Here is an 18,420-nt window from a genome sequence, read left to right on the forward strand (position 1 = left end):
CACAGGCCCAAAAGAAAAAGCAAAAGAGTGAGAGGAGAGGGTTGGCTGAGCATGAAAAAGGCCTGCACTGGCATGGACCATGATCTCTCTCTCTCTCTCTCTCTCTCTCTCTCTCTCTCTCTCTCTCTCTCTCTCTCTCTCTCTCTCTCTCTCTCTCTCTCTCTCTCTCTCTCTCTCTCTCTCTCTCTCTCTCTCTCTCTCTCTCTCTCTCTCTCTCTCTCTCCTCTCTCTCTCTTCCCGTCTCTTGTCTTTCGGTCCCCCCGGCAACTGGCGACAAAGTAAACACTCTCCGACTTCTGTCTTCTTACGCTTCCTCTACTCCAACCGGGTCATAAATGATTCATAGCCCCCGCGACCTTAAAAATCGAAATCAATCTCCGTCTCTACTGTTTCTATCTGCCTCTCCATCCATCTCCCTCTGTCAAGACTTCCATTGGCAGACTAAATCCACTCTCTTCCTCTCCGCACATTAACAGGCAGCTTATGGCGCTGCAAAAAAAAAAAATAATAATAAATTAATCCGTCGAAAAAGGAGAAAAATCAAATAAATACTTAAATCAAGCATTATCTAACAATGGGGTGGGAAAATGTGGCTTGACATGTTTACTGAAATCATGAAAAAAAAAAAAAAAAAAAAAAATGTTGCGGTTGACTTATATTCTTATAGCAAGGAAAGATTACTTGACATGTCTTCTTTCAGTCGTCAAAAGTCTGAGGATTCCAAAAAAAGTTACTTTCCCGAGGATTTGCTATTTATTCCGAGTATCCCAGCTGAAGACATTTTCTCAAAGCAAGCTGAAATAGGCAATTTATCAAGAGAGAAAAAATAAAATCCATTGTTTATGATGGAGATTTTATAGCTGACGTCTGACTAGTCAGGTTTCTATGGTTAGATCTGGGAAATCCAAGGAAGTTGGATGCAGTAAACTGGGTGGAGCGTACCCCGCGTAGCAAATGTGTGCGTTCAAATTTTGAAATGCCGCACAAAGTGTGGTGCAACTCCTCGTTTCCCATAGAGGCTCTAAATACAAATACAGAGAAGACAGAAGACAAATAGAAGATTTTTGGAAATAAATAGGGAATACATCACTAACTGCTGCCTCTCGACCTGATGCCAACTTGGAGTTTATAATCCACCTGAGCCAGAGCGAGGGCAGCAGTCTTTACCAATGACGGAACAGAACTGGTACAGTTCTCTGAACAGCAATTTCCACCAAAAAGTTGCAAAATAGAAAGCGCAAACAAGGATGCCTACGATCTAAAGAAATCCCCTGTCCATGCGCATATATGGTCAATGACGTCATGGCAACCACAAGCCGGAGCTCACAGCTCTTCCTTTGGGATGATAAAATAAAATAGTGCGCTCCGACTCAATAAAGTATGACATATTTTACAATATATCCACTTTTTGTCCACTTGAGAGGGCAGAACAGAGTACTGGCAGCTTGTGAGAAGTGCCGGTGCACAAGAAGAAAGTCCCTGTACGCCAAAGAGTAAAACGTAGAATTGCCGCTACTATGTACTGGGAGAACCGGCCACCACATACACCCATCTGTACGACACACCCGCTCAATGTTTCCTCCTACCAAATTTGTGATTTTGGTGCCCCCTTGTGGATGAGTCGTTTATAACTCCGGCGGGAACTCAAAACTTGCGTACAGTATATAAGCAAAAGAGTCGTGTGCCTGCGTTTGCGTATAGCTTGCCTAGGGTATGTAGCAGGCCTTAGCCTCCTGGGTGGAAATTTTGGGGCGGACTTTCAAATTCAGACCTCGTCCACACGTATATGGGTATTTTTACCCATACATGTTCCTGACGGAGCATGGTCCAGGTCCTTCCAGATTGGGATCGGCACCTATTTGATTTGATTGGATCCGACGACTCCGCACAATCGGCGGAGCTGGGGCTTGAGCTGCGAGCGCCGCGTTCCCTGTTTCTCCAAACAAAACAACTAGAAATAGTGTGTTTTTAGATGATTATTTTTTAGGGCTGTCCCCGACTCAGAATTTTGTCAGTTCATACAGATGAGCACCTGTCTCCCTCTCCGACAGTACAGAGGCTGTGCGCGCTCGTGATGTGCAAGCCAGCGATGGGGTGCCCGTGATTGGCGCACCATTTATTTTACGTCCCTTTATGGAATGAAACATGTGCATATGGAACGGTATGGAAACTAAACTGTGCTTAATAGGGACACATTCTCTGTGACTCTTTCCCCGATCGCCCCCTCTCCATGCGCTACTCGCAGAAAATATTTTTGACGAGTCTACAAGTCGTGCCCCGTCCCCAAAACTGCTCGACTCGAAGAATCGGTCGACTGACAGGTTTCAGACTGACGGTTGGAATCGTGGACTTCCAGGGGGTCAAAACAGCGCAGTCCCTCCCGTGCCGCGTCACGCAAGTCACTGCTCGATCCGCTGCGCGTACCCGCTCCCGCAAACAAATCCAATAGCAGTGTGTTTTTATTAGTATATGTATTCATTGTAATTGAATGAAACAAAACGACGCTGTGCGTAAGGATCCTGGACAAACAGGGACGTCTGGTCACCGTAGTCTACCGCCACATCTCAGTCCGCGGTGCGAAGTACACTGTGCTGTGTTGTTGTATTCGCCGCTCCAGAAGAAGCCCATCACTCTGTGTGCTCCGAGTTCTTCTGTGATGTTTGACGTAAAGTTTTATGGCCCACCACTGGCCTGGCATGCTTATGTGAGCGTTTTCAATCATTTTTTGCGTTCTCCTGTGGACGCAAAAAATGATTGATGTGAGAGATATTTTCAAAACAACATTGGTGTAGACAGGAACTTTTTTGAAAAGGGGAAAAAAAATGTGTTTCCAAAAATCTCCATATACGTGTGGACGAGGCCTCCGTCAATAACAAATTACAGGTTGCAGGAAAGCGACATTCATTGGTTCACTCCGTCCTGTCATGAAAACAGGAGAAATACAATCCAGCTACCCAATAACTATGCCCCGCCGGTTGTGAGATCCGGTTTTGTGTGAAGGCTGTTCAAATGCGCGGCGCGTACACGTGTGCAAATTGACAGTTTTGCAGTCTTTTCATTTCGTAGCCTTTCATACTGGCACTTGTGAAGAAAACATCCACAAATTGGGAACAAAAAAAGGTGTCTTTGAGATGAGAACGAGGACGCTCGCGTTTTTGAAAATCTTCTAAATCACGTCCTACTTCTGCTGACAGTTCCTCAACAATTGTTTCTGCAGCACCGTGCAAAGCGCTTCGCGTCAGGGTAAGCCTTTTGGTGGAAAGCGGTGCCTGTACGCCAAACTTTACTCCTTTTTTTTTGGCAGGAAAATGGGAGAGGTGATCCAGTGCCAACAGGTGTGATCTTTGCAGACAATGCGGCGCCATCAGCGCCGATGAAGCAGACTGGAGGGAGCAGGAGCAGCAAATGTTAATTGGGCTCCTCGCTCGAGCTGAAATTAACAACCTTTCCTCTCCTCGCTCGGCTCAGACTATGCTCTGGTGGGAAATTAAACTTCCACTCCGGAGGTGATGCAGCTTAAGTATCGCAAACTCCAGCAGGAGAGTAACTATCGTGATATCAGATGCCGGGGCTCAGTGATATCGATGAAAATGCGATCACTATGTCGGCACAACAATTGTAGTGTACAATAAACAACTTCCTTGTTTTTCATTTCTAGCAAGTGTTGGAATTAATTACAATTTTTAAAGTCTGACCCACCTGACTTAAATAAATAGTATTAAAGTAAATAAAAATGTGGACATTTTTACATTGCAACAATTGCAAAACCAGCCACAAAGAACCGTGATAGTGTGTTGTAGCTCCCTGTCGACTCCCGTCTCTCAGATCGATGTGATGAATACGCAGGGGAAGGTCAACAGGACCACAGGCTGAGGTAAAAAAAAAAATTAATTCTGCTTTCGTCTCTCGTCGTTTTATTCGGCAAAGCCAACAGCGAACAAATAACATTCACCCTATTCACCCTACGTTGGTCATCTCTAGTTCTATCTAAAAAAAAAAAAAAAAAACATGAGGGAGCTTGTGAGTGTTTGTGTGTGTGGCACTGCAGAGCCATTTATCTGTCAATGGATGCCACCTTTGGGTGACTTGGGGGCTCTGACAAACGCCCTCAACACATGGAGCTGTGGGAGCTGTGGGAGCTGTGGGCGCTGCGCTGACCGTAGCTGAGCATTGGTGCAATAAACACCATTGAGGTTTGGCATGCAGTAACTAGTGTTTAGAGGGTGCAGTGTATAGAATTTGGTGGAGTCAAGCGGTGAAGTTGCAGATCGCAACCAACCGAATACCCCTCCACACGGCGGTGAAACACGGCGAAAAACTTGCGAAAAACGGGAAAGGCCCTCTCGAGATCCGGTTTCTTGGTTCATCCTTTGTGGGCTACTGCACAAGGAACATAGCGGTGCAGCATGGTGGCCTCAAACGGCTCATTCTAAGGTAACGCCAACACAACCGTTCTTATTTTAAAGGGATTATACACTGGTTAAAAAATACTTGTGAATATTATTTTTCATTTCTGCCAAGTCCGCTCCATAAATTCTATACACTGCACCTTTAAGTGACACCTTGTTGTAATACAAATACAGTTCAGTGAAAAAATTAATATATTTTGAAAAACATAAATTGACAATTTAGGCTGGGGTGATCATGCAAAATTCCAAACGGTGATCGCTGGGGGGCAGCGATTGCCGATTTACATTTCTACCGGTAAGGGGCGACGTGCATAACGTAATGTGGCAAATGCAATCTCCCATTTACAGAAGTGCAGGATTTATTATTTAGAGATAAAGAATTTGCATAAAAACATAGAGTTTTTACTTAATCAAGTCCCACAGCAACGGCAAGCCACCGGGGAGACACAACGGGGACAAACAGGGTTATTTATTTGAACGGGGCAGAATGGGACAGCCACCTTAACTCAGTTATGTTTAAAAAAATGCGTTTCATACAAGTGGGAAACAAACAAAAATAAATGGATCTAAAATAAAAACACAGGAAAACCGGTACGGGGTCAGGAATCGGCACGCACACCACTGTCTCTGACAGCTCTTTTTCACTGCGGAGGTTGGCGCGTAAGGAGACAGGAGGGTCTCACGAAACGCTGCGGTGCTATGCAAGAGATGAAAGATCCCCCCAGCCTTGGCCGGCGACGTATTACTTTTATTTATATATTTATTGCCTCACTTATTCATTTCAAGATTTTCTTCATAGGGATATTAATTCATACATTCTCTTTGCGTGCGCAAGTGAACGAGCTGCGTGCGCTGCTCTCCGGGGTGGGGAGGGTGTGGACCGGGACCGCCCCGGGTGACTTCTGCTGTCCTTGCTCCATCTATCCTAGCATTACCATGGCACGTGTGGAAAGGCGCAAGACGGAAATGTTCCTGAGCGTAGCTGCATGTGTGAACAGTGAAACTCACTACCGCTACCGGAAAGGTTATTCCTGTAATTTACTGGGAACTATGTGTGAAAGGGGCTAAAAAAAAAAAGCAGAGAGGAAGCGCCTCCGCCCCCTCTCCCCCTCCCTCCCTCCCCACGGTACACGGTTTCGATGCTCGGATTATTCCTGGGGGATAAAAAATAAAATTGTCTCTCATTAATGTCAACTGGCGATCGATGGAGTCGATTGCCGATTTAATTGTCATCATGCCCAAGCCTCCAACAGCACGTCACCAAGCCCCCTTCAGCCATTCTTCATAGTAAGTAGAAGCTCGGACGGTAGAAATACCCTACATTTTTCCGGATTGGCCGTTTTCTACCCAAGCCATTTTGGGGGAACAAAACCTCTTAATTCTAGCGCTTCCTGCAAAACAACAAGCTCTTCCTGCCGAGCGTCGCGGAGCTGTGACCTATAAAACAACCTTAACCCAATAGTTGTTCAGCTAGGGACAGCCCTGGGGGGCAGTCAATAATAGCTGGTGTGTCCACAGAGCGTGAACAAGCACTGTACATGTCTGTGTGTGTGTGTGTGCGTGGGTGTGTATCTGTGCATGTGTGTGTGTATGCATTCGTGTGTGTGTGTGTGTGTATGTGTCTCTCATGTGTATGTGTTTGTGCGTGCATGTGTGTGTGTGTGTGTGTGTGTGTGTGTCGGTCTCTCATCTGTATGTGTGTTTGTGTGCGCGCATGCGTGTGCGCGTGCGTGTGTGTGTGTGTGTGTGTGTGTGTGTGTGTGTGTGTGTGTGTCGGTCTCTCATCTGTATGTGTGTTTGTGTGCGCGTGTGCGTGTGCGCGTGCATGTGTGTGTGTGTGTGTGTGTGTGTGTGTGTCGGTCTCTCATCTGTATGTGTGTTTGTGTGCGCGCATGCGTGTGCGCGTGCATGTGTGTGTGTGTGTGTGTGTGTGTGTGTGTGTGTGTCGGTCTCTCATCTGTATGTGTGTTTGTGTGCGCGTGTGCGTGTGCGCGTGCATGTGTGTGTGTGTGTGTGTGTGAGACGTGGGGGGGTTGGGGTACATCATGCGCCGGGCGCTGTGACCCCCAGCGAGACGTTCCCACCAATCACTGCAGAATTACTGCAGTGGATTCGGGCAAAATGAGCAAAGGACAGACTTCTCAGAGAGCGAGAGAGAGCGAGTGGGAGAGAGTGGGAGGAAGGAGGGACTTGAATGAGAGAGAGAGAGAGAGAGAGAGAGAGAGAGAGAGAGAGAGAGAGAGAGAGAGAGAGAGAGAGCAAGCGAGCAAAGGCAGCAGAGCGATGGATGAATTGAGCGCCGCGAGGGCGGAGAGGAGCTCTGAAGGTGAGGTTGGGGGGGGGGTAATAACAAGAGAAAGGCGCCAATCAATAGGGGACACAAATAATGAGAGAGAGGGAGAGAGAGAGAGAGAGAGAGAGAGAGAGAGAGAGAGAGAGAGAGAGAGAAATAGAGGGATCGAACGGAGGAGAAAATGAATACTTAGATCAGCATGGCCATTGTGTTGGAGGGGACTCGGGCCGAATGAGACGTTTGGCATGGAGGTTCCCCCGCCGCTGTTAGCGCTGTATTACCGCCGCCTGCTGCCATATTGTTTTTGTTTGTTTGTTTTTTCAGCACGGAGAGACGCAAACGTGCCATTGAATGACTTTCCAGCAGGCTATGGCACAGCAGCCGCTGCATGGTGGTGGATGATGACCCCACATCAGGGCAGCACCCTATGGCCCCACATCAGGGCGGCACCGTACTGACACCACATCAGGGCAGCACCGTACTGACACCACATCACGGCGGCACCGTATCGGCCAGAAACGAAGACGTGGCCTCGTCATTACCGCATACGCACAGTTGTATTGTTCAACGGGGGGGGGGCGTCCCGCGCCGCATACAAGAACATGTGCCGATAAAACACGGCTGGATGGGCACCGTGACCTCAGATCCTCCCGCATCTGACTGCGTCAACTTTCCCTGATGTGGACCCCGAAAAACGCCAAAGTGAGATTTGTGGGGAGCGGCGGCCACGCCGCGACGTCATCCATCCGGTGAAGTATAGATTTTAAAGTTAAATAAATAATTTTTTCCTTTACAAAATGGCAGGCTCTTCAACCGCGACCTTGACAGGGGCGGGTGGACGAGGGCGCCGCACACGAGGGTTCGTCCGGACAGAGACGGATTAAAAGGAGGTTGAAGGTCAAGGGAGACAAAGTGCCAGCCACTCTCTGGCTTCTCCAGCGGCCCCGTCTCTTTAAATCCGGGTGAACTCAGAGGTGTGGGGCGTGGTCCAAGAGATGGAGGTGAAGCAAGAGCGCATGCACGACACTGGGACACGCAGACTAGTAAACTGCATTAAATCTCCATGAGCCGGTGAACGATCATATTCTTGTAGACGTTTTGAATATATACGAGTCAATGACATGAGCATGGCTGAATCAATTATCATTCAAATAAAATAAATAATCAATAAATAGACGAACGTGTTAAGAAAATAAACTGTGAATGCATCTAGCTCAACATATTTCAAAAACCTTACTTGACTCTTACCCCTATGTACTAATATCAGTATATACAAATATTGATGTATTTCCATATTGAACTTCAAATGTCAACATCAAGATAATTATGTGTCCAATTATTAATGGATGTCCCCTAAATGTACTGTAGGCGTCAACATTTGTTATAGCAATTCTCCCAAATTGGTGATTGCAGTACTGTTTTTGTCAATATCTACTCTGCCCTACACGCAGGTCACATCCCACATTTGCGCCTTGACAGAATCACGTGGGGTGCGTTTGTTTCGCTGCCGGTGCTCACTTTTCGGCCTCCTCCCTGTTGGCCTGCTTGTCGGCCAGCTCCTGGTCCAGGGAGGAGGAGGTGCTTCCCTCCCGGCTCACCACGCTGTTACGCCCCGGGCTGTTGTCGCCCGACACTCTTCCTCCCCCTCCTCCTCCTCCTCCTCCACCTCCTCCGCCGCCCGCCGCCCGGGGCGTGGCGGCAGCGTCGGCGTGCTGCTTGAGCGTCTGCAGCTTGGCGAGCGGGATGATGTCGCAGCCCTGCGGCCGGTGCCACACGGTGCGCTGGGTGGAGGCATTGTAGTAGTAGAAGCGCGAGGTGTTGGGGTCGAACAGCTCCCACCACTGGTCGTCGCCCGTGCGCTTGATGCGCACGCCCGCCGGCGGGTCCCACACGCACTCGCCCGTCAGCAGGTTTGCGTACATGCGCTCCCGCGTGCGCGGCTCGATGATCTCCACCCACTCCAGCCTGCGGGGGTGGAGAAGAGGGGAGAGGGAGGGGAAAGTTAACGACAACATTTACATTTTCCGATTTTCCCACCTACTGTATCTGTACGCATGTTTTTAATATTATTCTTACACACATATATATATACACACACACACACACACACACACACATATTTATACATACATATATATATATATACAAACATATATACTGTATATACATATACAGTATATACACACACATATATACACATACACACACATATATACAAATATGCACAGTATATACACGCACATATATACACACACACGCATATATATATACACATATATACTGTATATAAATATACAGTATATACACACACACACATATACATACTGTATATATACATACACACACATAAATATACAAATATACACACACACACACACACACACACACACACACATATATATATACATACACATAAATATATATATACACACACACACAGTATATATATATATTTTGAACAGCATTCTTTACACTTTGCTGTTTTGTTTTTTGTAGGTAACCTTGAAACAGACAAGAACTGAAACATTTTCTATTTAAATTTGACATTTTATTTATATTTAACAAAAACAAAGCCTTTTGAATTGAAATTGAGAGAGGGAATCAACTGAGACGACACCAAAAAGTGTTGGTTTTATGAAGGGCTATCTGGCAATACGGCTGAAACGACAGCTAACACAATCGTCCCTTGTTTAATTTTAGCGTACGTTTCTTGTCTTTTATCATGGAGACAAGAAAGAGAAAAAAGGTAAACATGAGTAGGGCTGCCCCCTTGAAAGTCCACCAGTTCAATCATCAGTCGAAACCCGTCAGTCGACTGATGATTCGAGCAGTGGTTTTTATTTGTTTGTTTGTTTTTTGTCGGTCAGTGTGCATCACAGTGTGTGCAACAGGATAAAACAGATAGACACACACAAAATGCACAAGGACAACATTTCAATGAGGCATTATAGTAAAGGGAATCTTAAAAAAATATATATATATATAAAATATATATTTTCATGTGTGAATCGTCCTTGTCTGGATGGGGACGACTCGCGGACGCGGATTTTCTAGGCCTATTCAACTCCTTCTTGGTGCTGGTCTTCTTCCAGATAATCCATTTCCTCTATTGTCAAGGTCGACCTGGAGGCCCCACGCCCATTACTCCAAAATTAAACCTGCCTCTGGCCGGCTTTAATTTAAAGGGGACCTATTATGCAAAACTCACTTTTTCAGTGCTTGTGCACATACATTTGGTCTCTGATGGGCCTAGTAACACACAAACCAGTAGTACTAGTAGTAGTGGTAGTTAAATAAGACAACCCAGTCAGTGTTTTTTGTGAGGGTTCCAATTCAGAAGACATGTCCTGAAACGAGCCGTTCAGCTTTGCAGCCCTAGTCCACGTCACTTCAGTAGACTTCAGTAGAAATAGAACCACCCCCATCGGAGTAACTCAACACACAAATATTTGAAAACAAAGAGGAATAAAAACCAACTGTCCATGGAGAAACTGCAGACCATGGAAATAAGTAAGTATTTAAAAAATAATTCTACTCTGTTTCTTTCAAAAAATAAAAAAAAAAATGCGGTACATAGATTGTAGGCTGCGGCACACAATCCGCTCTGCATTTCCCCAAACAAAACCAATCAAAACAGTGTGTTTTTATTGTAGATGTATTAATTAATTGTATTTTATTTTCGGACGTGCGGTGCGGTGTCTCCGGTGTCCGTGTCCCCCACGCGCTTGAAGCACGGCAACGAAAGTCGGAACAAACTTTCAATTGAGGCCTCGTAGATCTAATATGAGTGAAGATTCAGCCACTGGGCTGCTTGTTTCTCGCTTCAAATTTGTTGAGAAACACATTTTGTTGGACTGATGACGTGAAATCAGTGGAAGTTACGGAATGAATAAATCAAAACCCGGAAGCCAAGCTCAAACGCCACTGGCTCACAGAACCCGGAACTTGTGCTCAAACGCCACTGGCTCACAGAGCCAGGTCAGTGGAACATACAAAAACAAAGGTCAAAAACAACATACAAAACATGTTTTGGGGGCCTGAGGGATCTATATTAACTTAGGTAGGTCCCCTTTAAGCCTTCACTTACAGTAGACCTAGATTAGCTCTAGGGCTGCCCCCAAATGGTCGACCAAACCTTTGTCAACAAGAAGAGTCTTAGTCGACAGAGTTTTCCATCGGACGGTTAAACATAGAACAAAAATAATAATTCCATTCGGGAGCTGCGCCTTGTCAAAATTAACCTTAAAACCTTTATGGCTGGACCTTTGTGTGAAACGCGAGAGGGCTTTTTATTTGAAACAAACTTTTAACGAAAATGAATGTTCAGTCTCCTTGCTGGTTGCTCTGACGCATTCAGAAGAATAATTACAGCTTTCGATGAGCAGCTTCTGCAGGTAATTAACCGGCGTCTCGCCTCCTGCGTGCGCGCTGCATTAAGTCCACTAGTCTAAAAGTCAGAATAAATAGTGTATTTTCGAAAGAAATATTGCGTATATTAAACATTATCCGATTATCCGATTATTTTTAAGCCAAGACCAGCGTCTGAGACTATTTTAAACCATGACTGAGAAGGCTATTAGTTATTCCAGATTAAAAGTGTGATTTTGTTTAAGATTAGGCCTAATCTGTGCCCGCGAAATAGACCGCCTAAGGTTTTCAATGAATGCATTATTAAGGAATTATTAATGCATGTGCGTTTTGCAGATATTCAGACTGGTCCCAGTTAAAGCATTTCCATCGGCGGTTCTGTTAGTTTTTCTAATCCGGGGCTTTGGTGCCACATTCCAGTTAAAACGACACCAGCGGAGGAACTGGTGAGCAGAAGAGGCAGCTTGTCCACCCACAGTGGGTCTACAAGGTGAGGCCCTATTTACAAGGTTTGAGTCAATTCTAGAGTTTTTCACCCGATAGAGCTACGTACGTTTCCAGAGGGCCAATCATGCTGACACAGGAGGTTCTTCAGCAATAAAGTGTCAAGCCAACATGACGCCAATACATCACACGCACTGTTCCACACGCGGAAATATGAATAAATGAATGATAATATGCTTTTAGAGTCAATAGTTTGCTTCCACTTTTTTTTTTTTTTTTTTTAAACAACATTGTCGGCTGATAGATGGGTGAAACAGCTAAACTGGGAGCCAAACACAATTTGGATTTTGAATAATGTGCTATTGTGCGCTAAAGAAACGTGTCCGTATGGATAATTTAGTAGATGGACTGAGCTCTATAGGCAGCTGGCTCCATTATACCCCGGGGCCGCAGGGCTGGATCATACAGCTCAAATCAGCCAACACACACGTGCAGGCGCAGCATCTCACATGTGGGCACGTCCAGCGCATCCACGTCCAGCTGCAGAGGCCGGGACGTCAGCCTCTCCATTCCTCCCTCTCTACCTCCTCACGCCGTGTACAGCGATGCTGACAGCCGCTCTGCAAAAGTCCATTTTGACCAACGCCCTCTCATTCCCTGACGTGACCATCCACCGATCCCTGCTGAGCAAACACCTCCCACACTACCCTGGAAGAGCAGCGTTCTAGGAAAGGGCTCGTTTGCGGGGGGGCCTTGTCATTTCCCAAACCTGCTGTCCCAAGCGTCCGGCAGGGAGTGTTACTTGGTGGGATCCTACAGTAAGCACTGTTGGTTTCATCTTAAAGTAAGGACCGACAATTATGGCTGTCGTCATCCTGCGTGATGAGTATAACTAGTATTTAACCATTATTATTAGGGGTGCAACGGATCACGCAACTCACGGTTCGGATCGCATCACGGTTTTGAGTCACGGATCGGATCATTTTTTGGATCAGCAAAAAAAAAAAAAAAAAGAGAGGGAGAAAAATATAATTTTTCTTTCCATTTATTCTGTAAAACACTAAAAAAGAAGGTACTTTTGCCTATGGTCCAAAATGAAAACAACATTTAAGATGTCCAATGTTAAAATAAAATCTTAAAAAATATAAAATATTCAATACTCAAGTGTTAAATTAAAGTGCAATATGAGGCAGGCATGACACTTTCTTCCCTTAAATGTGGTAGTGAATGAAAAAATATGATTAGATCCGCCCTCAGAAGCTGCATTTAATTCCAATAAGAAATAACTATCACATTTATAACAAACTAAATATCATGAAACCCGGTTCCAAATTAAGCAAGTAACAGTCAATTTTGCAGAGGAGTCAGCATCACTCAATACACATCCTTTTGTTTACTAGTGGATCTTGAACGCTCCGGCATGAAGGACGAGCAGACGCATAGAGGCGACGTACAGCAGCTCATTCCCGGCATGAAGTAGCGGCAACGTAGCGCGATGTACCGTCTGCCTTCTTTTCACTGCGACTCTGCATCGAGATTTGGGGAATTGTTTCTTTGAAAAGCAACAGTGGCGGTAAAACAGTTTTCATCTTTGGTGGTTCAATTTGGCGATTGATCCGCGGTTCACACGCAAGCCGAACCGCGGAGGGGGGGGGGCGATCCGTACGCATCACAGATCATCTACGTTCCCTCACACCACTAATTATAATAAGTGTTTATACTGCTGCCGGTCTATGACGATTTTACACATGACCGAATCACTTTGGATGTGGAACTCACAAGGTTTATCATGTTATGTGTCGTGTGTCGTGTGTGTGTGTGTGTGCGTGTGGGCAGATGAAAGACAATGCTAATCATCAATGACAAGAGCAGACGTGCCTGTTAGATGGCTCGACAGCAGAGTGAAGGTGTGCGTGTGTGTGTGTGTGTGTGTGTGCGTGCACGTGTGTGTGTGTGTGTGTTCGTGTGCGCGTGTGATGATTCAATCTCAACGCTCCAAAGTGGTGTTACAGCAGCACTCAGACAACAAGTGTTTGTTTTTTTTCCCCGGAAGGGCTTCCAGCAAAAAACAATAATAACAATAATAACAGCATCGTCCTTGAGCAAAACCACCAGTCACATGTGGAAGTATGAGGCTCAAAAGAGCTGTGGGACTTTTCACACAACACTGTATAAACTGTTATCCTGCGGGTCAAACTCCACCGAAAGAGTCACCGTCTCTTAAAAAACAGTAATCATTTTTGGCCGCAGCAGGGCTCAACGCTCACTTTTTAAAGTGGCAGGCGTCAGCTTTTGGTTGCCGAAACTGAAAAAAATGGTTGCCATTTTAAGTCACATTGTATTTTGAGTAATTAAGATGCATTGGCGTCTGCATCATTCCGTTTAAAAGTAGCTCTCCACCAGATGAGCCATGCTCATTATTGATGCTGTCTGTCTACAAAGATGCAAACTGTTTTTTGGATAACCAGCTTTTGTGTTGTATGGTCATTGTAACGGCTACATGTTGACAAATTTGACCAAATTGACAAAAAAAACACCGATCAAAACTAAAGACATTACCTGTATCCCCCCCCCAAAAAAACCTCTTTGGATCGGCCTGGGCGATTCACACAAGTCACCCAAATTTCCACTTGAATATGTTTTTCTCTCCAACTCGGACTCACCCCCGCGGCGGTTCATGCTCACACTTGGGACGGCGCCGGGGCCTCAAAACTGACTCAGCCGATAACACCTAGCGGTTACCATTTATCGACATTAGGACGACGGCGTCCGGCGGCCTATGTGTTTGCGTCTGTTTGGGGAGTGGAAACGGGGCGCTCCGTTTAGTATGTGAGCCTTCACCCTCCTCACTCGATCTCCTTCGAAGCCTCCCGGGGCCTCCTGGGAGCCCGGGAGGGCAGCTCACTGAGAGGACAGGACCCAGATCCAAGATGGCTACCATGAAGGGAATATCAACTAGTGACGGCAGCGGAAGACTGTTTAAAATTCGCAGCACTCATTTTGTTTCGTGGAGAGAATGAGAAAGAGGAAGACTGATCCCGTACACGCAGGTAAAGTAAATTCATTCAGCAGTCATTCACATTAACCCGAGTGTTGCGCTTTTTGATCGTTTATCAACACTACACCGTGGACAGAAACCGATTTGTCTGTTTTTTCCAGGACTCACGCTTCTAAAAAGACAATGCATATCTGAAGTCAAGTCAAGCCAGTTTTAAAGAAAGTCAGAACTAGCGAGCGAGGGTTAGGCGTTTTAAAAAGGTCTTAAACAGTTTGAGTTCAACTTGTATGGTTTGAAATACTGAACGTATTTGAAGGTACGCGAAAATGCATCACACACACATCCAAAAATGAACGCTTCCCACCGCCATTTTCGTTTGCCACTCTAACCCCCCAATTCAAGCACGTTAAGACGGGGGCAAAGGTTTGGTGAGCCTAGGCCAAAGATGAGGTCGGTAGCGTGACGGGACATGAAACGCCGCAAGCATTTCACGTGGCACGCGCAAAGCCGGCTGGTTACGGGGAGCGGAGTAGGCAAAAGGCCTTCGCCGGAGTTAATTCAGGGCTAGGATCTGGGGCCCATTTAATGAGCCGCCTCAGTGACTGGAGCTCATCGTCCGGTTGTCCATTTTCCTCCTGTTATCACACAGTGAATCGTAAAGCGCTGCCATGAAGTTAATCGTAGAGTGACAATCGTTGGTTTTCGGTTTCTATATCTATGGAGCCGACGCCAATCACGGCGGCGCCAATCAGCAATCCAATCGTGTTGGATTGGTGATTCCGCCCTCTGATGATTAAAGTATGCAAATGAAAAATGAGTACATTTTGTGCCGCGGAATATACACCCCTACACGTGAGGTGATCGGTGATCAGTCCTGTATAACATTCCGGTAGTTGCAACCCTGAAGGGGACCACAGTAGCGCAAGATGTTTGACAGACTTGATCCACATCCCCGCACGTACACTACGGACATCAAACTCAATGAATGCGACACTTCAAACCACGCTGCCAACTTCACTTTCACACACACACACACACACACACACACACACACGCCTTTGGCTATCGATAAAAGCCTGCTCGCTTCCACCCATCTGGACAGACTTCCAACAGCCACGTCTCTGAGTGGCCAGGCCAAAGCTTTCTCACACACACACACACACACACACACACACACACACACACACACACACACACACACACACACACACACACACACACACACACACACACACACACACACACACACACACACACACACACACACACACACACACACACAATTAAGCAAAAATTTGAAATGAGCAAAAAAACAACAATCATAAAACTCTGCAAATTTCTTCTGACAGGCTTGGGGTGTGGAGGGGGTGGGGGTGGGGGGTTAAATTTCCCACTCATCACTTGTGTGTTTCAGGACTTCCCACTGTGCTGCGTGGCTAGCCGGGACAGAAGAAGAAATACAGGAAAATAAGAGGAAAAGAAACCCCCTTCTGTTGCCATGGCACCGAAACAAGATTTGACAGCTTTTTAGACGGCCCTGCCATCGCCACTTCGACAAAGAGACGAGTTGAGTCTGTGTAGGGGTGGGTATTAAGGTGTCAACTCCCAAAAACATTTTGCACTACAAACTGGTACAGCGGATCCAGAGGCGCAAGCATATGTACATTAGTACTACTTGCCAAGAGTGCGCTTGTGTGAATAAGTTGTTTGTGTGTGTTGGGGCTTGGAGTGCAGCACAGCTTGTCAGGAGGTCACATGCTCTTTCTACAGAGTGCAGACTCAGTCAGTTGCCCAATTAGTTGTCAGAAAGACAAAAAAAAATTTAAAAAGATGAAGATAGTTATGGCAGTAAATGAGGGAGAAAAGGTGAGGGGTGTAACCAGGAGGGTGCTGGGGGTGTTTTCAAAAGCAGGTGCTGGTGATGAGTGCATGCCTGTGATGAGACCGCCTGTATGTGTGTGTGTGTGTGTGTGTGTGTGTGTGTTTGTGTGTGTGTGTGCGCGTGCGTGCGCATGTGCATGTGATGTGTGTGCGCGCGTCCACCGATGAGTGCAAAGGACTTGTCCCAATTGGTTCTGGTGTATGAGGTTGGTATTGTATCCTAGCGCCTCCAAGCACCGGAAAAGGGTTAGGGTTAGCCGAAGCCACCCCTGAGTCCCAGGGGCCGCACAGACACCCCGGGACCACAGGAAAGCACCAGGCACCCTGCCTACCCTGCAGCCGCAGAAGAGAGAGAGACAAGCCCATTCCCCGGGGAGAAGCCGGAAGCCCGCGGAGCAACAGCCACGCCCGGCCCCGAGGAGCATGACCCAGTCCCAGAGAGTCCCAGTGAGGAGACCCTGCAGCCCTGAGGCGCACTCATACAACCCACCCCCACGTGCCGGCACAAGACGCAGCCGCGCAGAACCCGGGCCACGGATGCCAGGCACGCGCCGCGGGCACGGAGCCGGATCCCGCGCCAACATTTTCAGGCATCCAAGTGTGAGAAACTGAGAAAAGAAGAGTCGGAGACAGACGGGCAGTAGGGATGTAACGCATACGCGAACTCGTATTGAACCGTTCAACGGTTCTGTAGGGATTACAATCGCTTCATTAGATTCACTCTGTGAAGTGGGGAAAATACAGTGTCGTTTTAACAGCGTGGAGAATGTGAGTCTGAATCTGTAATCACTGCGGCAAAGGAGCCGTTTGGTTCATGCCTCTGTAGCTGCAGTCAGGCACACGGGCATTCCACCGATTCTCTAATTTCTCGACTCGCGAGCTGGATACGTTCACCGAGGACGACAACTAAACTTATGTGACAAAAGACCGAGGGGTTTGAAATCGTTCATTTCAAATAATGACCCGATTCACGCCTCAGTCCAACAAACTCCGTTCGGCCAAAAGAAAACTTTCAACTTTTGACAGAATTAGGGTGAAAGATTTTTGGGATACACTTTCGACTTTGCATTTTTCCGCCTAAATAAATTATTTAGACAGAATGAAATGATTTTACGGATCTGTCCTTTCACAAGTCAGGGCCAACCGACTTAAATCCTATTTCATTGTTTTACATTAAATGACATACGGCTCTTCCTTGAAGTCACACCAGAAGACGGGCCGGATATAGCTCGGTCGCATTTAAAGCCGAAAAAGATCGTACTATTACGACGTAAAAAAGTGTTAATACGTAAAAAAAAAAAAATAAGAATTTGAATAGATGGATATGTATATATTCAATGTCACAACTGCACAGGCCGCACAGCATTCTTTGGGCAAAGTTAAACACTCCCGGCACCCCGCCCAACGCCTACGTCTCGGACAAAAGCTCACGTGCTATTCTAAAAGTAGTGTCAGTGCGAGGCGGCTGTCAAACAGGCAAACGCACGGAGGACACAACTGTAGTTCCTCAGACAACAACAATGAAACAAACTGAGAACGCTGTTGCAGAGCACTTAAAAAAAACAAACAAACAACATAAACAAGACTACGGAGATGAAAGCAATAGCAAAATGGGGTCGTGTGAATTAATGGCGAATATTTCTCTTCGTATGAGGTGTGAAATATTTGATGGATGTTTGCAGAACAAATGTCACAATTTATATAACTATACCGTCCAACGCTCCAATTTTTTTTGTCGTCGCAAATTTGGCAGCATAGCTCTGGACATCTGTTAAGAACCGGAGCAGACATGTGCCTGTCATTTGATAGCGGCACACGACATGTGGCTCTCTCTCTCTCTCTCCCCCTCTCTCTCTCTCTCTCCCTCTCCCTCCCTCTCTCTCTCTGACTGGCAGGCCAACCCAGCATATGGCAGCTGTTCTTTGTCTTTGTGTGTATAGAAATATGTGTGTGTGTGTGTGTGTGTGTGTGTGTGTGTGTGGGGATGACTCAGTATCAGCAGCATCACTGCAGTCGGACACACCCTT

General features: G+C 46.3%; 1 protein-coding gene across 1 annotated transcript in view; it reads right to left on the reverse strand.

The window, feature by feature from the left end:
* Positions 1-18,420, reverse strand: part of arhgap39 (Rho GTPase activating protein 39) — a gene marked incomplete at both ends in the record, with an annotated part of 94,581 nt that overhangs the window by 24,755 nt on the left and 51,406 nt on the right. The window contains one exon of the mRNA XM_080004126.1: positions 8,221-8,667. Coding sequence (XP_079860252.1) covers positions 8,221-8,667 — 447 coding nt within the window. The remainder of the gene's footprint in view (positions 1-8,220; positions 8,668-18,420) is intronic.

The sequence above is a fragment of the Zeus faber genome, assembly GCF_960531495.2.
Source record: "Zeus faber genome assembly, chromosome: 1".
NCBI lineage: Eukaryota > Metazoa > Chordata > Actinopteri > Zeiformes > Zeidae > Zeus > Zeus faber.